Below are 25,933 nucleotides of genomic sequence, written 5' to 3' on the forward strand. Positions count from 1 at the left end.
CGCCCCCTGAAAGTTGTCCATGTACTCCAGGAATCTTGCACGAATCTCCCAGTGTTAATAAAACTTTGGCGACCCATAGCAGAAAACCAAAAGGACTGCAACGTTTCTGACAGCGGCATTGATCTTGAAGAAGTATTTCAAGAAATTAATAGCTGAAGGTGTTTGATGGAAATTTAATTGGTGGCAGCCATTAGAAGAGTTCTTAGTCGGACATATTATTAAATTCTTTGTAAAATACATGAAATATTTAAAACTGTATCCATGGTAAAACTCTTAAATCAATTCCTTGTGCTTTGGAAGAAACACCTTAGTGTATTCTTAAATTCCAAAGGAATTTCTGAATGAATTTTTTGGAGAAATCTTTACAAACAATCCAGTGATTAAATCCTTAAGGATTCTCGGAGGAATCTTTGCAGACTGCTTTGCAGAAATTCAGAGTTATTAGATTTTTGCAAAATCCTTAACGGACGTTTTCAGATTGAGATAGTGAATTATATCCAAATTAAGACAACCACTTCATTCGATCGCAGCAAGCCGTGCACGCAAGCGGCTGCGTTTTGAATTTTGTGTCACGTTTACCTGCCTCTGCGTTTTTTTTTTCGATTCGCTTGTGAAAGTTAAGATTCGGCGGATGGTGCTATGTCACGTGTAAATGTTCTGTAAAACATGTTTTCGAAGGTGATAAGAGTGTGTTTTTTTTTTTAGGGAGATGATTTGCTTGCGTTTTGCTCGAAAGTGCCTGTGACATCTCTAGCAATTTAATTCGTTTCACGCAACTCTTTTTTATCTCCTGTATGTGTTAAGCGTGTTGATTGAAATATGGAATGGGAAAAAGCAACGAATTGCAGGGGTTATTTCGAAAACGAAATTTGGTGAGTTTGTTTTGATCAGCAGCGCATGATTACAATGCATAATATTAATCTTTGTCAGCCAGAACGTCTACCAATCGTATCCTATGGCACAAACCCTTTCCATCAACATTCCACAATATCCCGTAACACCTATGAAAGGTCGTAGAGTTCTCTCTGCATCTTTCTTAAGAAGTGTGTTCACTCAATCATCCTTTCCATTCCCTAGCTTTCGCAAGACGTGGCCAGGACAGCTCTCGATTATTGGAGGATGAGTCAATCTAGTCTAAGAGTTCTGACTTTGGTAACGGACGAAAGAAGGAGGCAACCCTCATACAATGGTCTAGGACTGCACCACCTACGAATTTTGTGCGAAATGCTGATGCTAATTAAAGACTCCACTTTATCCACTGTAATTGAAAAAGTCCTTCAAAGTGCTATGTTTCATGATTTAGACATCAGCATGAGCATGATCGCTCGCCCGCAGTTACTTTTACAAGAACAACTAACTTGCACAAGGAACAGGCGGATGCTACTAGTTCGTATTATTTGTACTAGCAACACCGGCGCCGGCTGCGTCCGAACGCAGGTCAATTTGGGATAAGGAGGAAATATTGACGTGTTACTAGCTTAAAGGAAGCCGTTGAGACTCTGCACTTTCACGAGAGAACACTAGGGGGTCGGAGAAATTTTAAACGGATGTATTACAGGATTCTTCTTGGTGAACGATACGATTAGTTATAAAGGCAGCCAAGGCATTTAGCCGCATCGAGCTAAGTATGAATTCGATTCCCACCTCATAGGCCCAAAAATATTTCGGGAGTAATGTTTTCCTACTTTGCACTGGGCGTTGCATACTAGTCCGTTGTCTAGTGTGGTGCTTCCTTCAAAGGGCATATAAGACCCATTGGAAGCAATGAAGAAGCCTCAATTGAAAAAAAAAAAAATGTATCCATCTGTACAAAACTTGACTGTACGTGCAATATGTCGACACTTTTGATGATGAACAATTCAAAGATTTTGCTTACATATACATAGACCTAGTATTATATTGAAGCGTATAATATGAACAATCATATTTAATCAATTATAAACAGAAACATGAAATGAGCTCACCAGTCGGTATTCCTTGCTCAATTGCGAAACAAGAAGCTGCCCAACAGAACGCAAAAATAAAACGAAACTTCCGCTCTGGCGAAGCGAAAACTCTACCGCTTGCTGGGCTTCTCGAAGCGCACTCCATCTCTATTCATCACTTAATTGTTGAAATAGTCGTTAATTTGTTTTTTGTGTTTGCAAAACGAAATCATTATAAAAATAATGGTCGTAAAAAGGTCGAAGTGTAACTGATTTAAGTTTCAGTGCTCCGTTTCATGGTAAAACGGTTTGACCATGTCCTCCATGCCTTATTTCAAAACACCGAGATAAAATTCCCTGTATACTACTGTTTATTCTGAAAACGTCAGCATATCTTGTTTGCCAGCAAATCAGGACTCAATCTTCACTCCAATAGTTCAAATTATCCTTATTCACCAAATGAAACCCCCATAAATCCTTCACAAAGCCATAAAAATACCGCACTGCTAAACACTCCACACTGCGCCGGAAGTAAGGAACTGAATACCATCAGCTTTAAACCATAATCCAATAATCAGATCTAGCTGCTCAGTTTTATATCGAAGTAGCATCTTCACCTTCTCAGCCCTGGCAAGCTGCTGCTGCACGAGAAGTGCTTCCCGAGCTATGTGGCGCAAGGTGGGCCCGGATGCCTGTGGAAAACCTTCAATGGAGAAGAAGAACGTAGGAACCTTCCACGATGATGGTAAACCTCAAAGCGCCTTCTCCATCCGAACGAATCTGTCGGGTAACACACTAACAGGTACCGCACCCATATCCATCACTGACTGTGCACTGGAAGCGTGCTGGCCCCAAGCTGATGGTTGTTATGATGCAAGACAGCGTCGAAAAATTTCTTACCCACCGCACCGGCTTGAGGGGATGGGGGCAATACCGGAAGAACTCTTGCGGTGAACAGACACGTAAGAAATGGAGGACGCTTTGTTCGTTCGGTTTGAATGAAGAAGACGGGACAAGATGCGTTGCATTTGTGTACCCCACTGATGCTTGTCGTCACTTGTGGAAGTTTTCGTTGGGGTAATCCATCCACGGAAAAATTGGGATTTTCTCATGAAGATAATGTGCATAATCAAACATTTTTTCAAACTGTTTTCGCCATTTGAAACCAAAGTTTTTTAAATTTTGGTTGTTTCTGTTGAAATAAAGCTTGGTACATATACTTCCATAATTGCCTATTTGCCTTTTCAATGCACTGGGCAGCAAGTTAATTTTCTTCAAAATGACTTGCGGAAATTGACTCGCAGTAAATCAAAAAAAACTTGTCATTGGTAACTTTAATGCAAAACATCGCTTATGGAATAATTCGCAAAGTAATTCCAAGCCCAAAATTTTATTTGACGAGTACTCTTCAGGATTTTCTAATTCAATATTCAAAAAATGTAATATTTGGAACGATACTAATGGAAAATGAAAAAAAAAATAAAGATTCAAGTCACTTTAATACCCTTCCAGCAATATCTTCAAAACCGTTGGAGGCAACAACTCCTTAACACTTCCTTCTCAACATGGCAAACCCATTAGTAGTTGCGAGCTTAAAGTTTGATACGGTCCTAATGATTTCGGTAGAAGTCTGCAACAGTCTGCAGCAGTAGCTTCCCCGAAAAAGCTCGTTTTCCCTGTTGAGTTGCGTGCGTGTGATGTTCCCTCTGCTCTAATCGATGATGGCGTCAGCTGCAAGTGCCATGAAAAGGTACTAAAACAAGCCAGAGCAGTGCTCGGAAGGAGTTGTTGGAAGTTCGGGATCAGCGTGCAGGTGCCAGTTGCTTTGTTGGCCCTACGACCGACCGACAGAGGCACGTTATTGCTCGAAGAATGGACGAGGAGTGTTGCGTCAGAGTTACTCGGTTGCGTCAAAAACTTTGCCCATACACAGAAGAGCTAGCTACCCAAAAGCTGCTCCGGAAAGCAAACAGCCAACTTGTTTTATTAGTGCCACACACTCTCTATTGCTATTGTTAGTAAGGGTATGGGATATTTCGAATGATTCTGTCAAATATCGAACGAAACGAATTTCCACGGAATTGAATGAAGCGAAAATTTTGATTTTCAATTTAGTTTCGTCAAGCAAGATTTGTTACGGAAAAAGGAGATGATTCTTTTACCTCCGTTTATTCCGTAACAAATCTTGCTTGTTTTTATATCATGTTTTACAATCGTTGCGTTATTAACAATTTAAAAAGTTCGGATTATCGTCTCGTTTCGTACTTCTTCTTCTCTTCTTCTTCTTCCTCTTCTTCTCGACATTAACGTCCTCACTGGGACAGAACTGCTTCTCAGATTAGTGTTCTTATGAGCATTTCCACAATGATTAACTGAGAGCTTTCTGTGCCAAAGTTGCCATTTTTCGCATTCGTATATCGTGTGGCAGGTAGATTATGCTTTATGCCCAGAGATGTCAAGGAAATTTCCATTTACGAAAAGATCCTGGACCGACCGGGAATTGAACACAGACACATTCAGCATGGCTGTGCCGTGTAGCCCCTAACTCTAACCACTCGGCTAAGGAAGGCCTCACGTTTCGTATCTACTTAAAAAAAAAACAGCATAATCGCATACCCTTCATTAGTAGTTAGGTACTGCGTTGTGTCGTCGCCACTGGCGTCGGGCTGTGTGTATAATCATAATTGGATACGAGCATCGAAGCGCTTGAAATTAACAACTGATACAACTTGTATAAAACATATTATTTTAGTAGTCACTCTGGCGACGATGTCGGATGCGGTGATGTCTCTGCTGGGTATTGGAGGAACATTCTGCTTGTTGCTGCTCCATTCGAGTGAGCTTCTGGGATGCTGGACACAGTTTTCTATCGAGCAGAGATAGCAACACATGCTATCGATAAAAGTTCTCCCTTTTCGAACAGGATGCAATAATTGTTCTGACCTCCTGCTACACAATCTCCGATGTAGACATGTTCCTTTTCCTGAAAGCCGCTTTTAAAAGATCTCAATCTTGAATCCAAATGTTTCAAGATTGTATTAAAGCTTTCAGCCACAATCTCATCACCATTACTGGGGAGAAAATCTTTGTTCTCTTCACGCACAATGCATCAGCTTATTCTCGTTTCGTTTCCAGGAAAATAAACAAACCTCCCCCTCCCATCAGTCAGGCTCCCCAGCGTTGAAAGACACCAATTCGGACGGCTTTCCCTTGTCTTCCATGGTAAAAACCGAGCCCGCGCAACAATAAACCAATATTCCCGAAACGAGATTGATTGATTCGTTTTCTTAATGTTTTTTTTTTGCCTTCGGATCCCCCTCCCTCCACCCATTGTATCAACCAGGGGAAATTTGGGCCGTCGCCGCCGCCGCAATCTCTTTGTTTCGCGTGAATTTTTCTTACTTTTTTTCTAGTCACTCATCCCTGGAACGCACCCCATAGGCTGCTCTTGCTGGAAAGTCATTGTGCTTTTGGTTATCTTCACCCATGCGAAACGCCTTCTCGGATGATGCTTTTCCTACTGAGGGGTGATAAACAGTCCGTGTTTCACATGGAGATAATTTTTATTCCTAAAATATTAGCTTGTATGAACTTTCTATTTTTACAAAGTATATGTTGAATTGTGACACGAATTAGCTCCAATTTTGATCTTTAACCTAAAAATAGGCTTTCAAAAAGATCTTAAAAATGAAGCCCAATACTTCTCTTTATACGGAGTTTATCATGGATGGCTACTCTAAAATTTTATAAAATGTAAAATTTCCCTTTTATTATAATTGGTAGGGTATATAGATGAAGTAATTGGTCTTTTAGAAGCACAGTTTATATTGAATTTTTTTTTTCGAATTTAGCGGGTGTCCGAGAAAGTATGAATTTTGAGCAATTTTAAACGCTACCTGTTTGTTTCTAGAAGCTCCTCTCACAAATTTTGCACAAATCGCGGACTTTGTTGTACGAAATTTTTAAGTACGTACAATAAAAACTGAAAAAAAATTGTATGAATTATTGTCGGTGCACAATATATCAGACCTTATTATTTATATGGTATAATATCTTCAGTGATTAAATTTGAATAGAAATTTAAATCAGATTTTAGCTGTGGTCGATTTTTCAAAGGGTCAACCACAGTCATTGTGATGTCTTAAAAGATGTAAAATCTAAAATTTTTGTTGGCCATTCAAAAGTATACATGTAGGACATGAGACAGTTTGAAATGAATTATTTTTTTGACAACTATGAAAAGCTATGATTTCGTGAATTCTTATGTGGACAGAAAACAAGCAATTTAAAGAATTAAACCATTTTTTCAAAATGTTTTCGAGCAGCCAACAAAAATTGAAACACAAATTTGTGAGAATTATGTTAATACAACTCATCACATCGTCCAACACAGACTCCAAAATAAGAATCGATTTTTGTTAATAAAAAATATTCAATGTTAAGACTACTTTATCAAAAACACAATTCACAGGAGCATGTTTAAAAGAAAAATACTAATATAAAAATATGTATCTGTTCGAAAACAGTCGTGCCAATACTTTTAATAGACACCTAAAAAATTCCAATCGGGTTATGTCAAACTTTAGGGAAGTTCAATCGACATTCAACATTTCTATACAAAAATTCTGGTGCATTTCAAAAAAAAGTGAACGAGGTTGGTGGTCTAATGGCTACCGCTTCTGCTAGATATGCAGAAGGTCATGGGTTCAACCGAAGCCGTCCCTCTCGTCGTACTTTGTAGTTGCATTTGTTTTTCACTTGCGTCTATTTTCCACTCTAAATCTATCAAACTCACACCCTATTCGTTCAAAATGCTGACAACAGACGGACAACAAACGTTTCTCTTCGCTTCCACTCTTCATTATCATACGCATCGTTATAGCACGCTTTTCTTTACGCCTGATGAATAGGCAGTCTGCTAACCAATGAGCAAACCTCTCTGCGATGCCTTTCCCCCAACCCATACACTCCCGAATGAACTGGCGTAGACGCAGCGGTCTACTGTGGAAGCCAGTTTCATGCATCATCAATTCCTCCCCTTCCCTTCATTGATCAGCTTTCTGACGTGGCAGGCGCCATTGTTGCCTAAAAAATAGAAGAGCACCAGCATTATACACTGAGGGTGTCTGTTAGTCCCAAGCAGTCATTCGATTGGTTCCTTGTGTAAGTGCAGCTGATCTGGCGGTAGCTGGAGTAGGAACAACGGGCGGCCAATCAAGCTCAAGCCCAAAACATTTCACTCATCGATCTTCAATATCTTGATTTGTTCCAAATTTAACCATCTAGCTCTAAGAATTGCTTTCTTCCAATTCACCATTCGTTAAACGTAATTCCTGCATCTACATTTTAAATGTTCATTTCGTACATTTTGTCTTCAGTTTCATCGCTTTCTGTTAGCATAGTAACCCACGAATTAAATAGATAATCATAGTGTGCCATTCAATATTGTACAGATTAATCAATCAGTTTTAGCCTCAACATATCAAACCAAGCAGACGTGTTTCATTCAATTGTCCATTAGGTTATGGGCTCCAGGCAGTTGCTAAGGAAACGGCTCTGTTTGGTGAGGTGAAATTTTTTTCAACCCGAAGCAAATTTTCTGAAGAGATGGCCGAAGAAAGAAATGGAGTTCAAGAATGGTTCCAGGAATCAAGCTCCGTTGGAAATCGTTTGCCGGGCAGCACGGTATCGTTGCCGGTGCGGCAAGTTTTACGCGGTTCGGAGAACTACAGCTCGTGGTCTTTCGCGACCAAAATGATCCTGATCAAGGAACGAACATGGTGCGCAGTGAAGGACCGACAGGATGGTGATCCGGCGGTAAGCGACGAGGTTTCCGAGCAAGCTTTGCCACGATATGTCTGAACATCGATCCCAAGATTTACGGACTAGTGCGGAACGCCAAAACCGCAAAAGAAGCGTGGGACAATTTGCGCAATACCTACGAGCATAGCGGATCGACCGGAAAATTGGACAGTCTGTCTCAGGACTACGTGAACGAACTGTTTACGACGAGTCACCAGCTTTCGGAGGTAGGATTTGAAGTGGACGACACCTGGCTGGCGAGCTTGCTGATGAAAGGTCTACCGAAACAGTACGAACCGATGATCCTGGGATTGGAGTCGTCGGGTATGAAGCTTACGGCAGACATCGTCAAGGCGAAAATCTTACAAGATGTGAAGGTCGGCAGTGATTGCAAGTCAAGCGATGGTGCGTTCTACAGTCATCCGAGACTGGAGCAGAAATCTGGAGAAAAATCTGCGATAAAGTGTTTCCGGTGCAAGAAGTCGGGACACTACGCATCCCAATGCCAGAAGAAACCCAGTGAGAGAAAGGAAACCGAGAAGAAACCCGTGGTAAGCAAAGTGGTCACGCTGCATTCTACGCGGCGTACAACGCAGTGAAGTCATCAGAGGACAATTTCGACTGGATCTTCGATTCCGGTGCAACAACGCATCTGTGCCGGAACAGGAAGCTATTGGAAAAAGCTGAGAAGGTGTCGTCAAGTATTAACGTTGCGAATAATGCCAAAGCTTCCGTCATCTCGAAGGGCGTCGTCAATCTGGAAGCCGACATTGGAGGTTCGTCATGTGGCATCACCATGAAGGATGTGCTGTGTGTTCCAGATTTAGCCTTGAATTTATTATCCGTGGGTAAGATTTGCCAGAACGGATATCAGGTGATTTCGAGAAGCAATCATGCAAGGTCGTTAGCCCCACGAAGGAGACGTAGCGATTGGACAGTATTCGGATGGCCTCTACAAGCTGAAGTTGGTCAGGATCCGACGGTTCACGTGGCACGGGAGCAAGACAGTTTTCAACTGTGGCATCGTCGATTGGGACATCTTTCCGTCGGCGGTATGAAGCGGCTGAAAAATATAGCGACAGGCATACAGTTTGAAGGACAGGACATGGAAAAATGTGTTTCTTGCATTCAAGGTAAGCACCAGCGGCAACCGATCAAGGTGAAAGGTCATCGTGCTGATCGGGTGCTCGAGCTGGTTCACTCCGATCTGTGTGGGCCGATGGAGACGGAATCGTTGGGAGGAAGTAGATACTTTTTGACATTCATCGATGATGCAAGCAGAAAGGCGTTCGTGTATTTTTGAAATCAAAGTCGGACGTTTTGGAAGCATTCCAAGATTTCAAGACTTTTGTCGAGAACCATACGGGAGAGCGAATCAAGCGGATCAGAACGGACAACGGCAAGAGGTACGTTAATCGTGCGATGCGACGGTGCTTGCGTCAAGCTGGAATCCACCACGAGACAACGGTTCCGTACAATCCGGCAGAATGGGCTTGCAGAACGGATGAACCGAACATTGGTGGAGGCGCGCTAAGAGTATGCTGTTTGATGCCGGGCTTGGAAAGCGATTCTGGGCGGAAGCGGTAGCTACTGCTTCGTACGTCGTCAACCGTTCACCGACCAAAGGTCTCCAAGTCACACCTGAAGAGAAGTTCACGGGAATCGTCCCGATTTGTCGCACCTACGTGTTTTTGGAAGCGAGGTCATGGTGCATGTTCCTAAGGAAAGAGTGGCGGAAATGGGACGAGAAATCAGACCGTTGCATCTTCATGGGCTACAGTGAGAACTCGAAAGCGTACAGAGTGTACAACTTCAAGACGCAAGACGTAGCAGTTAGTCGTGACGTGATATTCCTGAAGGAAGGTCAAGTTACACCGAGAGAGGAAGATCCCACCCAAGAGGTACTTTCGAAATGATTGTAACAGAATGAGATGGAAGTTGCAGAGGAACAAGTCGTTGAAGAAGATCTGCAGGCGCAAGATGAGAGCTCAGTGAACACGAGTTCGAGGAATCAGAAGACGCCGGCAAGACGCTAATCGACTCCGAACTACAACCTGCTGCGCTCCCTCCACAACCAGATGACCCACAACAGTTGGTAAGGCGCAGTGCGAGGGAGCGCGTAACCCCAGGCAAGTATCGAGATTTTCATTTGGGTCTCAGTATTCTTCCTGACGAAAGTTCCCAATTCCACAGTTTTGCGATGTGAGCGTTGACCCTCAGACGTTCCAGGAAGCGATTTCGTGCGTGAACAGTGACCGTTGGAAAGAGGCGATGGTCGTTGAGTATCGGGCACAAATGGAAAATCAGACCTGGGAACTCGCCCAGTTGCCTGTTGGAAGAAAGCACTTCGTTGCAAGTGGGTGTATACGGTTAAGACCAATCCAGATGGATCCACCGAACGGTACAAAGCCCGTTTGCTGACCAGGGCTACTCTCAAATCAAGGGTGTCGATTACGAAGAAACCTACTCGCCCGTGGTCGGTATGCTACCATCCGCTACTTGATGTCGTTAGCTGCCAGTTTGGACCTGAAGATTCACCAGATGGATGCAGTAATCGCGTTCCTGCAAGGTGAACTAGGGGAGGAAGAAATTTATATGGAGCAGCCAGAAGGATTCGTTAACCCTGATCGTCCGAGGAGTGTCTGTAAGCTGAAGAAAGCGATATACGGACTGAAGCAAGCTAGCCGAATTTGGAACCAGAAGCTTGATAGAGAATTAAAGCGCTTTGGATTGAAGCAATCGAAGTTCGACACGTGCGTCTATTACCGAGTTGAAAACGGACAGATCCTGATAGAAGCGGTATATGTCGACGACCTTCTCGTATTTTCCAACAACCAGCGTTGGGTGAACATCTCAAGAAGCAGCTTACATCGAAGTTCGTGATGAAGGATCTTGGATTGGCCAACAAAGTCCTTGGAATCCGAGTGACACGACAGAAGGAGACTGTGTGTTTGGATCAAGAGCAGTACATTCAGCAGCTACTCGAACGGTTCGGCATGGGGGAATGTGATCCAATTGCGACTCCGGCGGACCATAATCAAAAATTGACGAAGCAGATGAGCCCGAGCAGCGAGGAAGAACGAAAGCAGATGCAGAAAGTTCCGTTCCGTGAGTTGGTAGGAGGACTACAGTTTCTGGCGTGTTGCACGCGTCCGGACATAAGTTTTGCCGTGAATGCAGTCAACCAGTTTAGCAGTGATCCAGGCAAACCGCACTGGACGGCAGCGAAGCGCATTTTGCGGTACCTGAAAGGAACGAAGGAGAGAATTATTTACAGGAAGCAAGGAGACGAAAGTTTGACTGATGCAGACTGGGGAAACGACGTCGAGACGCGGAGATCCATCACGGGATATGTCTTCATGAAGTCAGGCGGACCGATTTCGTGGAATTGTCGAAGGCAATCGACAGTGGCCTTGTCGACAACTGAAGCGGAATATATGGCGGTATCGGCAGCAGCCCAAGAAGCTATCTGGTGGCGAGGATTACGGCAGGAGCTCTCCGGCGTTGCTGAGAAAATTACAATCTATTGCGACAACAAGAGCGCAATTCACCTAGCGGAAAGGGAAGTCGGTTATGCTCCACGCAGTAAGCACATCGACATTCGCCATCATTTCGTGCGGGAGAAGATCGAAGAGAACGTGATTGGTTTGCAGCATGTTGGCAGTCAACAACAGTTGGCTGATCTACTGACGAAGGCGGTTCCGGCTCCCAGATTCGAAACCGAAAGACAAACAATTGGAATTGGACGGATTCTCGGTTAAGGGGGGATGTTAGCATAGTAATCCACAAATTAAATAGATAATCATAGTGTGCCATTCAATATTGTACAGATTAATAAATTAGTTTTAGCCTCAACATATCAAACCAAGCAGACGTGTTTCATTCAATTGTCCATTACTTTCTTACTTCGCTTTGTTTCAACAATATTTTTTGTAATATTCGCTTACTTTCGTTCATTCATTTCACCAGTCTTATCTCCCCTTTTGTTGTATTGAAGGTTTGGAAATATTTTCTCTTTTTGTTCGTGCACGATATTTTCCATTAAAACGCTTTCGTCATAGTTTTTTGTTCCTTTTTTGTTACTCAAACTTACTTTTAATAACATTTGCTTGTACTTTTTTCATGTTTGATTTTTTTCGAACTTTTTCACCAGTTTTTTTTAATATTTTGAGCTTGAATTACATAAATAAGCTTACTTCTTTATTAGATATATTTTTCAAGAGTTTTTCTTCCGCTGAAATTTTGTTCGTCATTGAAAGATTATGAAAAGGGTTTGAAAATGGAGAAAATCAAAAAAGTGTTTTACCTCACGAGAATCGAGAAAGTTTACAACCTCTCTATGACAATCATGAACCTCAGCTCATCGCTTGGCTCTGCAAATAATTTATTGTAATAACTTTAAGCAGATCGGAGATCGCCTTGTAAAACTCTTCTTTACAACTTTTTTTACATGCTCGTAACATGGGCTGTAATATTACTTGCAGTTGTATGTTTCTAATGTTCCATGTTGATGAAATACAATTTTTACACCCAACCGCAAATCAACGATCAACGTTTCATCATCACTTTCTTTTTGAGGCTATCCTCTCACATTGCCTTTTCTTCTTCTCCTTTTTGGCGTTACGTCCCTCACTGGGACAGAGCCTGCTTCTCAGCTTCAGTGCTCTTATGAGCGCTTCCACAGTTATTAACTGAGAGCTCACTATGCCAGTGACCATTTTTGCATGTGTATATCGTGTGGCAGGTACGAAGAATACTCTATGCCCTGGGAAGTTCGAAAAAATTTCCAATCCGAAAAGATCCTCGACCGGTGGGATTCGAACCCACGAACCTCAGCTTGGTCTTGCTGAATAGCTGTGCGTTTACCGCTACGGCTATCTGAACCCCCTTTGCCTTAAGATTGGTATAGTTTTACGTTTTTCTACCTCCTTTCATTTTTTCTTCCATTCATTTTTTATTTCTCTTTAGTTGTTCTTTTCTCATTTTGTTTTTTTTTTTTTTTCATTTAATCCCTATCCTTTCTATTCCATTCTTATTTCTTCACTAGTAGGCTTTTATACAATCTTTTTTCTTTTATTTTCTTTTGTTTTGTTCAATCTCGTTTTTTTTGATTCACTTCGACATATGAACTTCAACCTCCACGTAGGTACTTTTATTCTTCCTTCTCTGTTGCTTTTGATTTCCTTCTCTGTAGCTCTTTTTATTCTTATTTCTTTCTATTTCCATTTTCTTATCTCTATTAGAAACATAGTGATTTACTTTTTTCTTTTCTCCCGAAATGCGCTTGTTTGTTGCACTGCTTGTGTTGCTTGCTCCTAAGTCACAGAATCAATAGTGTCTGGTCGCGCATTCACGCAATACGGCGATGAAAAGTATTTCAAATCTTGCTAGTTGTGTTTGATCCTGTGAAGACGTCGCTAATGCACTTTGTGAGTTGCCAAGTGAGATCTCAAAATTTCTAATTTCGATAATAAGGTCGTCCCCCAGGAGCAAGGAACATAATCATCAAACAGTGATTTATGAGAAAAAGAAAAAAAAGGAGAAAATAGAAGAAAGAAGCAAAGGAAAAATATGAAAAAAGCAAGAAAAAAATAGAAGAAAAGAGAAGCAAGAAGAATAGAACAGATAGAATAAAAGTCCGGAGAAGTTGAAAATTTTCGACCTAAGTAGTGACTTGAAGAAGTAGAAAGCACAGATTCAACAAAATAAGATTGGAAACAAAAAGAGATAAAAAAATAAAAAAAGATGTTGAAAAAAATAAGAACGTGATAGAGATGGAAGTGATTCAATTAAAAAAAAACTAAGTAAGAAAAGAGCAAATCAAAATGAAAGAGAAATTGGAGAAGAGAAAAATGATAGAAGGTAGAAAACGTAAGCGGATCTGTATCGGCAACAGGCTTTGCAGAATTCACTCTCATTTGAGTATGAAGCACGATCAAGCAAGCAAAGAAAAACATCCCATCTGTTGCGGTCCACGATCGTCATTGTATCGCAAGGTGTAACAAGTCTGATAAATGGAAGCAGCGAGCGAGAGCCTCAAAGAGATAGCGATGATAAAACCCATTTTACTCGCTTGTTAACCGTTGGGGATAGGTGTTTTTCTTTACTAGCACGATAAATAATCCACGAACTTCCAATAGCAATAGTGTCCCCCAGGCTTGGAGCATGTTTAGAGGGGTTTTATCATACACTACTATCCCCCCAATCTGATCAAAGTTGTAGCAGTATACGGTAAACAGTCTCTCATTATGTGCAGCATGTTATGATAATTACAGAGAGCGATACGTGAGCGATTCTCTCAATTTTCTGAGGATTCAATCCCTGATCGGCAATGTTTTTTGAATAATTGGAAAAATCTTATAGGCTAAATAGTGAGCGAACCTTGAACCTTGAAAAGTGAACGATGAATAAACCTTATTCATCTCAGTGTAAACATGGATAACCACTATTTGTACATCTATAATTTTTCGTCGAAGATTGCTTACCAAACACAAAATGTATAAATTACTTAATATTTTTAAATTACTTACCTAATATATGATATTTCAATGTTTTTTCTTGCCAGGCTTGTTCAGCTTAAAAATTTTTTAATTCTTAATCCAAAGATTAAAGTACTCTACATTTGAGTACTTTTTAAACATTTGAAAGCATGGGCGTTGTCTGGATTTCGGCCACAGGAGAGCAAACGACATTGAAAGTTCATTCTCAAAATTCACGCATAAACGATCATTATGCCGAACCTTTGCAACCGTTTTGCATTAGACATGAAATTAAGGACACCAATCCTCCTTTTCCATCCATTCACAGCATGGAAAATGGAGTCAAAATTGCATAATTATTTCTGGGTTACATTAACCGTTTGTAAAATTAAATATTGGAAAATTTTCTAAGATAGATTCCACCAACATTTCTACCTAAACTAACTCTTGAATTGCTGAAGTTCCAAATTTTATCACCTTTTGTTTCATGGGACAACATTAATATATATCCTAAGACATTACTCCTAGTATGTGGGACTGCAGTGAGACTCTGTCATATATGTTCCACAATTCTTTCAAACATTATTCTATAGAATACTTTGGAGGAATTTCTACAGAGATTTACAATGAAAAACAGCAAAAAATTTCTTCAAACTTTTTTTTCGGGTATATCTTCGAGAAAAACTGTAAAAAACATTTTATTTTTTTGAAACACGAAGAACAACTCCTCCAGGATTAACACTAACGAGTCCTTCAAAAATCATGAATTATTCCTAGATCACTAAAATTCTCTCAGAATCTCTCTGATTCAAAAAGATCTACTTTGTGGACTTCTTTAGGAATTCTTAACAGTTTTTTTTTTCTCATGAACTCTTCTTAACATTTCTTCAAGCATAATTTAACAGATTCCTCCAGATTTTATCCGTAGATTGCTACATAATTTCTCCCAAGAATTCCTGAGAGCTGTATACAGATGATTCTGCAGATTTATTTTCAGTAGTGTTCTTGGATATATTCATAGTTAGGTTATAATTAAAAAAAAATCCCGACGTCCTAAGGAAATTCTATTCCATCAAGAAATTCTGAAAAACCCCTCCAGAATTTCCAGATTTGAAGACTTTTTCAGAATTTCTGGAAGTCTGAAGATTTTTTTTTTTCTAGAAATTTACCACATTGAAATTTTATGGAATACAATCTTGAGAAATTTTCTTTGGAATCTGTAGATTAATTGTTTGGTGGTTTTCTTAGAGCTATTCATATAAATTATATAGTTTTATTTAGAGAGGCTAACCCAGAAGACTCTAATAAATTAAAACTATTAGAGGCCCAGATAGCCGTAGCGGTAAACGTGCAGCTATTCAGCAAGACCAAGCTGAGGGTCGTGGGTTCGAATCCCATCGGTCGAGGATCTTTTCGGGTTGGAAATTTTCTCGACTCCCAGGGAATAGAGTATCATCGTACCTGCCACACGATATACAAATGCAATAATGGTCAATTGGCAAAGAAAGCTCTCAGTTAATAACTGTGGAAGTGCTCATAAGAACACAAAGCTGAGAAGCAGGCTTTGTCCCAGTTGGGATGTGACGCCAGAAAGAAGATGAAAATTAAAACTATTGATATTCAACCCGAATTTCGAATGAAGTCATGACAAAATCTTTGTCCGTAGAGTTCTTGAGTAATCTATCCAGAAGTTTCTTCAGATTGTTTGAAATGATTGTTCGTTATTGATTTTTTTTTTCTGTAAGTCCCTTACAAATTTCTATATCAATATTTGGAGGAATACCGAGAAAAAAATATATACATCTAAATGTTCTTTTGATGTAGTTTTTAAAAAAATCGTCATTTAACTCCAGGAGAACTTCCATTTTAATTCTTAGCAAAATCTCTGACAGAACCCCAGAGAAATGCATGGAAAAACTTTTGCATAAATCGTAATAAATTTATATTTAATACCTGAAGCGATACCCAGAATAATCCGTGAAAGAATGCTTGAAAAAATATACAGGAAAAATCTTGAAATTTCATACTATCTAAGGAATTAGGCAAACTTCGTTAAGGAGCACCATCAGCATTCCTGTAACATGGCTTGGATATCCTAAAACTGTTCAAAGTGAATTGTTGGAAAAGTCTTTGGAGTATTTTTATAGGAATCCTAGCTTTAGACAATGCTTGAATATGCTCTCAGTGGGATTCCTGGAATTGAATTTCTAGAATGATTTCAAAAAGGATTCTCATAGATTACTCCGAACAATCATTTTGATTCATCGTAGGGTGCATTATATCAATGTTTTTTGTGTTTTGGAGCACTTTATGAAATCCTGAGAGAGTTATCAGGATCAATTTAAAAGGAATATATTGAGGGATTACTAAGGATATCTAAAGAGGAGAAAAAACAAAGAATTGTTCAAAAAAATCAAATGATTCTTAAAAAAATAATTCCTAAAACATAACTATGGGCATCGTTTTTGGAATAAGATGGAGAAGGAATGAATTAAGAAATTTAGAGGAGTCCCTAAAAGCTTCCCAGTATGTTCTTTGATAGGAAAAAAAGTTTTATTATGATTCTATATACGAATTCTTGGAAGTGTATTAAGAGAAATTCAATGTGATACATTAGTAGAGATTTTATGGCAAATCACGGATGAAATCAAAGAATCTTCTTGAAAATATCTTTACATATCTTCAGTAATACCTCAAGATATTTACAAGAAGTTGCTTTGATTTCATCCGAGAATTTCCATAAAATATCGATGAAGAATTTTGAGTTACTCATTAGAACGATTGGAATGGATATTGAACAAATTCCTTGAAAAATCTAAAGAAAAGCTTACGGTGGTAAATAAAAAGGAATCCCAAAAAGAATTCTTAACGAATGTATGAAATTATCTCTTATCGGATTTCTTGGCAAATTTTTTGTGGAACTCCTGGATATAAACGAATCTCATGCTTAATTTCGCAGTGTTTGCGTATTTGATAATCGATTAGGTATGTTGAATTATCTAAATTACTTTTTTTCCTTTCCATCAATTTTTCCGATACCTCATATTAACATTAATTTATTCCTCCTGACAACAGCACAGCCATAATTATGGCCGATGATTGTGTCAGAATAGTAATAGCTGATTTGTTACCTCCCATATAACCGCGCCAGCAACACTATGAAAGCACATTTCGTGAATAAAAGGAAACCCCCCATACGTACTTCTACTATCACCAAACCCAACCGCTTTCGCTCACACCGAAAGAAATCGTCTCAAATTTCCCACTTGTAAGCAATTTATGCGGACGAAAGTCCATGTCGTGCTTTGCGTCTAGCTAGAACAACAGAATAAACCCATCACCATGTTCAACTCACCGACCAATGACCTCTTTTCAACAGATGTTTCCCTCTTTTCTCTCCCGTTTCAGGTTACAGCCAGGACATCACACACCACTTCACCGCCTACCTTCCCAAGCTGGAACATGACGGAGGAAGCTATCAGCAGCAGCCAACAACGCACTACATCCTGCCGCCAACTCCGACGTCTCCGCCTCGGTCACCGGAAGACCCACACCGAAGTCCCTCTCACGGCAGTCCCTCGTCGGTGAAAAAGCACCTCTTCAGCAGCTCCGGAACGGCATTGTCACTGCCCCCGAAGAAAAAGGACATCTACCGACCGTACTCGCTGGACGACAGGCCCCGGAACTACGAAATCCGAATCCCAGCCGAAGAGGACCTTCATGCGGCGCACGCTATTTTGGATCTGAGTGCGTCGACGGCATTTCTTCCACCTCCTGCGCCACACCAACTTCTGCAGCACCACAGCCAGCAGCTGATGCAACAGGAGGAACGACTTCAGACCGTGCCTAGTTCGCTGGGATCGCCGGAACAGAACGAGAACAAGAATAGCACAAACACCCTGGACGATAGCAAACCATGTAAGACGGTAGCCTATACGTACGAAGCGTTTTTCGTAAGCGACGGTCGATCAAAGAAGAAGATTAGTGACCCGAAAGTAGTTCTGGAGACCAAGGCCAAATACACTTGCACCGAGTGTGGAAAGCAGTACGCTACCTCGAGCAATCTCTCACGGCATAAGCAGACGCACCGAAGTCTGGATTCGCAGTCGGCGAAGAAGTGTATGACTTGCGGTAAGGCTTATGTGTCTATGCCTGCTCTAGCGATGCACGTCCTAACGCACAAATTATCGCACAGTTGCGGAGTCTGTGGAAAACTGTTCTCGAGACCTTGGTTATTGCAGGGTCATCTGCGGTCGCACACCGGTGAGAAACCTTATGGCTGCGCACACTGCGGAAAGGCCTTCGCCGATCGGTCCAATCTGAGGGCGCACATGCAGACACACTCCATAGATAAGAACTACCAGTGCCAACGGTGTCACAAGACGTTCGCACTCAAGTCGTACCTCAACAAACATCTGGAATCGGCGTGTTTCAAGGAAGATCCCAGTTTGGGTCCGCCTCCGTTGCTGAGCCCAACTCATAGCCTCGACGATATGGATATCCACGAAAGCCACAATGTGATGGCCGGAGTGTCCCTGGTGGAGAAACTCGGAGCGCGGGTGCAGGTGAAGAAGGAGAACAACAACGACGAAGCTTTAAATCAAAACTTTGCCACCCTGGCGGCGGCAGCAGCGGCCAGCAGTGGAGTCGCCACCAGCAATATACTTGTGATGAAGAATGTGGCCGGCAGTTTGCTGGCAAGTAGCAATAGTCTTAGCAACAGCGGTCCATCGCCGGCACGGACCGCCACCATCCTAACAACGAATCCGACGGCTGCAGCTGTTCTGGGAGCCGTCAACGGAACAACGACCATCCTGACTACCGGCAGCCATCCGACGGCGGCGGTTCACATAAACGTCAACTTCAGCGGGTAACCGATAGTGGATGCGGCCGCCCTGGCCGCCACCAAGGCTTATCGTATTATTTTAAACTAGATGGACGGTGGCTAGATCGTAGTGCCGCCATTTATGCAGTCAGTGCAATCGCTTTGCGGAGTGTAAAAAGCTAGTTTTCAATAGGAAGAGGTTTGATTTTAGCGGGAATGTACGGAAGCAGTTTGTAAGTAGCGTTTTCCACTTTTAAAAACGTGCAAGTTTTACCATTTCTTTCCGTTTTGATTAAACCTTATAATTCTAGAACATAGACAAACATACACTTGTATACACAACAAACAAACAAACACACTTTGCAACATCCAAACAAGAAGCGAAACGAAACGTCAAGTGAACAAGTATTTACGGATAAAATCCTCTAGACAGAAAAAAAGAAGCATTATTCCAGAAGCAATCCCAAAGAGCAATTAACCGATTCAATTAACCTAGTGGTAGGACTACCAATTTCAATTATGCGTTGACTTTTACCTGTAGGAAACTGCTTTACAACCCTCTTAACTATATTTATCGCATCAACCCTGGGCTGAGGCGCATTGAATGCAAGTGAAACTGTACAAAACGTGAGCAGAGGTTAGGTTGAAGTAAGCAAAAAAAAAAAACAAGCAAGAAACAAGTTAATTACAGCATTTTAAAACTCTCGTTGAAGCAAAGGTATCGCTCGCTCGTTTGACACCCGTTTTGTTAGGGGAAGTGCGCTCCCCCCATTCATTCTTGAAGGGTTCACCAGTTGACACGAAGCCGGAGGAGCATAAGAAAAACCCTCGACGTCACGGAAGCACAGTGTTCTTATCGCTGCCGCTCCCGAAATCTGAGAGTGAAAACTCAAGCCTACAGCAGAAAAAATGGTAGGAATGGGGAGAAGGAAAACTCAAGAATTTTGAGGTTATCAGCGAACCAAGGGGGAGGGTATAATGTCAAATGATGAAGGTAGGCTTGTTGGACTCCGTTATCGCAGGCGTCACTTTCTCCGTCCGGCGTCACAGTGCTTCATGGGCGTAGCCAGGATTAAGGGGAGGCGGCCGACAAAATGACAATTAGTACAACTTCAAAGGACGTAAACACTCTTCATTCTATTACAATCGGAAAAACGGTGTCCAAAAAGCGATGATTTTAAATTATCCTCTCAGCAACGGATTTAGACTACGCCCATGCAGTACAGATCGCAAATTGTGACGGAACAGTAGATTTCTGGGGTTGCAGGGGTGACACATCTAGAGGGAAGATAAGAACCACAGAACACGAACATAGATGAAGAAATAAATGTTGAACTTGAGGTTGCGTTCGGAGCAACTCAGTGGCGCACCCGGAATGAGGAAACTGATAAGTCAGTCAAAGCGGAGTGTAACTCTGTGACAAACAGTGAGGCTAGGAGGAGTGAATAAGCAACGTTATGGTAGGAGGAGTTGAAGGTGCAAAAGGAGTGACAGGGTCTTCATTTTTGCCGGTAAGCGGACTGGATCGCAAAAGTGGCTCATATGCAGCCGTTAGACGAATGGATTTGAGTTCATCTGTTTGAAGTTGAATCCAGCTCACAAAAAAAACTGACAGACACGCAACATAAATCGTTTTTGCGATTTGATCAACCGTTGTTCTCACCAATCGTCTAATGCTTCAGGCCACGATACGACCCAGGAAAAATACAGAAAAAACTTCCCTGCAAGCAATTTTCTCATTAATCATTCCCGTTCGATCCTTCTACTGGTTTACCTCGGTAGTCGTCTTCATCATCACCTACCACCACTCATCATCATCATCGCCTCGTTGACGGCATTCTCATTCCACCTCAATCTCCAGCGCAACCTGGTCGTCAAAAACTGCAACTATGTAACCAACGCCAACCAACAGGAGTTCCTCCTCCCATCCCGGGAACTATTTATTAGATTTTATTCAATTATTTATTCATCGTCCGTGTTACACACTCGTTGCTACTCCCGTGGGGAAAGCTTTGGTTTTTTTATCGGTCTCGTTTACAATCCTTGTACAGGCTACTTACCGGCCACCGGTCAGTTAGCTCTCGTTATCGTTGTCACGATCGCCGGTGCTTCGACGGTGGGTAACTGGGAAGCTCGAGTGCGTCGAAAGGTAACTCATTTGATAACAGATGGGTGGAAGAAGAATTCAGATGACGCTCTGGAACTATAATATGATATAAGAAATGGGAAAAGAGATTCCAATGATTTGAGAAAGTATCAAAGTAAATATTTTGGCATTATTTGGCTTTATTAGGCTTTAAAGGCTAATTTTGAGATTTAAGTCAGCTATAAAACCATGACAAAACATGAAACTGTCATCAGCTGGTTTTCCTACTTGATCTTCAACTCATTAGTTTGAAATAAATAGTTCAGGTTCATTTGCTTTCGTGGGACCACCTGAGTGACTCGTGTCAGAAAACTAGCATTGGGAATCGCAGATTCCCATATTTATTTAAGAAAATTTGTTCTTTTGGACAGATTGTTAAAAAAAATCCCACATAACCTTGTTTAGTTTTCTACAATCTAATTTTGAACAGAATGAAAGTCGCATTGCAGAATCATACACAGTTTATTTTTGTACTCCTGAAGAAACCTTTGTACTCCTACTAAGTATTAGACATTACGATGGAATTTTGCTCAGAAATATGTCGAACTTTCCTCCAATTTCCTGCAGAGGGTTCTGGATAAGGGTTTCGATCAAATTCTTTTAAGGTTGAAATTAAATTGACAAAAAAATTTGCCTGGTGTTACCAAAAAACCTTTAGACATGATTCAGACAGAATCTGACTCAGGCTTTTTAATCATATATAGGAGTTATTCTGAAACGTGCTTCTGAGTTTCGATTTCGGGGGTAAAACCCATCCAACAACAAAGTCATCAATCGCAACCACGCCAACGATCCTTTCTCTTTTTCTCGGCTGCAGAAATCGTCGGCCCAGCAAAGGTGCACGTAACTCCTTTTTGAAATGTTGTGTCTATAGTCCTACGTTAGAAACCCGCAATGGTGAGACCCCATGGTTGGGCTCAAAGGCTGGCCCCTCTGACCATCCTTCTTTACTCATGTTTCGTGGGACGCCCCTCTGGCATTTTCAGTCAGGTGAAGAACTAGCCATATGTCAGTGAGCTAAAATTCACCTTAATAAATAAACAAAAAAAAAAACGTGCTCAGAATTACTCTAAAATTTTCCTGTATACTCCGACAGAATCTTATTGAGCATTCTGGTAGATTCCTGATGAGGATTATGACAGAATTTTACACAAGAATCAAGAATTTCTTTAAAAAAATAATGTTAAAACATGTTGATCAATCTCTGTTCAAATTTCCGACAGAACATTGCCCAGTGTACAACAGGAAATTGCCTGGCATTTTCAAAGAATCCTAAACATACTTAAAATATAATCTTACACAGATTTTCAAAGGATGAATTGAAATTTTGAAAAAAAAAATTTTGTCTTGCACTTCAATGGAATCATACCAAGCGATGTGGTAGATGCGTATAAAACGGTTCGACAGAATTCTACTTGCAATTCCGACACATTTGTATTATTCCTGCTACTTAAGGTTTCGTTTGAATTCTGCTCAGAATTCTGACAAAACGGTCTCTCTGAAATTCAGGCGGAATCTTATTCACATTTCCGTATCATATCCCAAAAATTATTTGAACTCCGACAGAATCCTAACCAGCATTAGACATTACATTGATTTAGACAGGATCTGATTAAAATTTTAGAATCATGTACAGGAATTATACTGAATCTTGCCTAGAATTTCTCTGAAATCTTCCTGTATACTTCGACATAATCTTATTTAACATTCTGGTAGATTACTGTTAAGAATTGAGACAGAATTTTACACAATAATCTGGCCATATATCATCCAAATTTCTGAAACAGACTCTTGTTAAAAATTTCGATCGAACTCTTCTTAAAATTCTGACAAAAAATTGCCAAGTGTACTTCAGGAAGTCTCCTGGTATTTTCAAAAAAATCTAAACATGATTCAGATATAATGTTACTTAGATTTCAAAACCATGTGAGGGATTGGTATGGAATCTTGCTCAGAATTTCAAAAATTCTTGTCCTGCACTTAGATGGAATCATACCCATCGGTCTGGCAGTTATATGTTCAATATTCCGACAGAATTCTACTTAGCATTCCGACACATTTTCATCATTCCTGTAAAGAATTGTTACTAAAGATTTCGTTTGAACTCTGCTCAGCATTCTGACAAAACGGTTTTGCTGACATTCAGATAGGATCATATTCACATTTCTATATCATGCGCAGGATTTCAATGGTATGTTGGAATCCGACAGAATCCAAACCAGAATTAGACATTAGGTTGATTAACACATCACCTGACTCAGACTTTTGAATCGTGTACAGGAGTAGCAATACTGAATATTGCTCAGAATTTCTCTGGAAATATTCAGTATGCTCCGAAAGAATCTTATTGAGCATTCTTGTAGATTCCTGCTAAAGATTGGCAGAATTTTTATATAAGAATCATTAAATCTTTACTCCAAATTTATAAAAAACAGTTTTGTTTGAAAGTTCGACCAAATTCTGTTTAAAATTCCGTCAGAACAATACCAAGTGTACAATAAAAAATGCTTGGCATTACTAAAGAATGTTAACATGATTCAGATAGAATTCTACTCACATTTTCAAATCATGTGAAGGATTGGTTCGAAATTTTGCTAAAACAAACAAAAAACCTTGTCTTGTCTAATTAGAATTAAAAAAAACTCCGACAGAACTCTGCTTAGTGTTTGGATAGGCTCTTCTCTAAATTGGAATAGAATTCCGCTCAGAATTCCGTTTTGTCTTTTCACAATTCATGCGAATGATTCTTGCTAAGGATTTCGACAAGTTATAGAGTGAATAAAAGTCACGATTCAAAATCATGCGCAGGACTTCTAACTTGAAGTTCCTAGAACTCCTTTTCAAAATTACGACGGGCTTCGACTCATAATTCCGACAAAATTTATATCACACTAGTGGTCCCGGCAAACTTCGCCTTGCCATCAAGTAGGCTTTTGAAAAACGCTCTGGATCTTCCCATACAAAATGACAGTTACGTTCACGCTCGTTTTACCGACTTTCCCGGTAAATACCCTGGGATTTTTATACACACAAACACGTCGGAACCCCTGACGAACAAAACGGAAAAATAATCATTCAAATCAGTTGCCCCGTTCGGAAGCCATTTCGTGACATACAAACACCACTCTATTTTTATTTATATAGATTAATTAACAAAATCCGTTTTTTTTTTTTCAGAATCTGCCAAAGTATTCAAACCGAATCTCATTCAGATGATCGAACCATATGCGGGGTTTCTACATTTTGATAGATTCCTGCCAAGGTTTCTGACAACTTCTTCCTCAGAAATCTCGCAATATTTCTTAAGCATGGCTGCAAAGGATCCTTGCTGAGAGTTAAAACCGAATTCTGCTCATAGTTCCTACAGAACATCGTTTAGTATTCACGTACATCTTTCCTAGTATGTAAAAAGAATTTGACATCAAATTGTATTTAATTGTATTTTACTCAGTATTTCAAAAACATCTTGGCTTGAACTCCGACAGAATCCTACCTAGTGTTTGGATAGGCTCTTGCTCTAAATTGGAACAGAATACTGCTCAGAATTCCGTTTTCCAATTTAAAAACATGCGAAGGATTCTTTCTAAGGATTCCGACAGAATTCTGCTTATAATTCCGACAAAACTTTGTGCTGTATACTAAACAGTCTTGATTAGTATATATTTTCAATCTGACACAAGTTGAAGAGTGAATTAAAGTCACGTTATCAAGCCATACGTGGGACTTCTAACTAAGCTTCATACAATTGCTTTTCAAGATTCCGACGGAACTTGGCTCATATTTTTGACAAAATTTATAGCTCATCATTATGAACGAAATCTGGTAAGGCATTTCATAAGAATCTACCAAAGTATTCAAACCGAATTTTATTCAGATGTTCGAATTTTTCTTTTAAAATTCAAATGGTTTACATTACAGTTTACTTTAATTTCGAGAACATCTTGCTTTGAACTCCAAACAGCATTCTGATAGATTCATGCCAAAGTTTATGACACCATTTTGTTCAGATATCTCACAATATTTCACATTAGCAAAGCATCCTTGCTAATAGTTTTGATCGAATTCTTCTCATATATCCTGCAGCACTTCGTCTAGTATTCTACAACATCTATCCTAGTATGTTAAAAAAATCTAACATAATATTGTATTTTTCTTAGAATTTGGAAATATCTTGATTTGAACTCGGACAGCATTCTAACTAGGGTTAAGATAGGCTCTTGCACTAAATTGGAACAGGATTCTGCTTAGAATTCCGTTTTTCTTTTTACAATGCATGCGAGGGATTCTTTCTAAGCACTCCGACAAAACCTTGTCCTGTATTTTTATCAATCTTGGCTAGTTTTCCATATGAACTTGACACAGGTTTGAGACAGAGTTTAACATACTTTTCCAAATCATGCGCAGGACTTATGTCTCGAAGGTTTTGTAGAATTTCGAAACATAAAACTTAGTTCATACTCCAACATAACCCTACATTATCAGAAATTTCTGCTTAAGATTTTGTCAGATTTCGGCTCAGAATTCCTACAATATTTTTTTTCTCACAAAATCCAAGTCAAAAAATTTTGACTCCAAAAGTTTTTGCCACAGGATTCAGACCAAATCGAATTCAGCTTGAATCATGTGCAGGAAAGCTTGCGCTGCATTTAGACATCATATTGATTGGAACTCCGACAGAATCCTCGCAACATTCTGTTCAGGTTTCCGACAGAAATTTTTATCCACAAATCTCTCAATGTTTCTTCAAAATGTCTAG

The 25,933-nt window shown here is 40.3% G+C and overlaps 1 protein-coding gene across 1 annotated transcript; it reads left to right on the top strand.

The window, feature by feature from the left end:
- Window positions 1-2,591: 2,591 nt before the first annotated feature.
- On the top strand, window positions 2,592-19,747 carry LOC110680879 (protein escargot-like). The gene is made up of 2 exons (XM_021856670.1): window positions 2,592-2,712; window positions 17,615-19,747. The coding sequence occupies exons 1-2, from the start codon at window positions 2,592-2,594 to the stop codon at window positions 19,078-19,080; spliced, it is 1,587 nt and encodes a 528-aa protein (XP_021712362.1). The 3' UTR covers window positions 19,081-19,747.
- Window positions 19,748-25,933: the final 6,186 nt, after the last annotated feature.

The sequence above is a fragment of the Aedes aegypti genome, unplaced genomic scaffold (genome assembly GCF_002204515.2).
Source record: "Aedes aegypti strain LVP_AGWG unplaced genomic scaffold, AaegL5.0 Primary Assembly AGWG_AaegL5_hic_scaff_1954_PBJ_arrow, whole genome shotgun sequence".
NCBI lineage: Eukaryota > Metazoa > Arthropoda > Insecta > Diptera > Culicidae > Aedes > Aedes aegypti.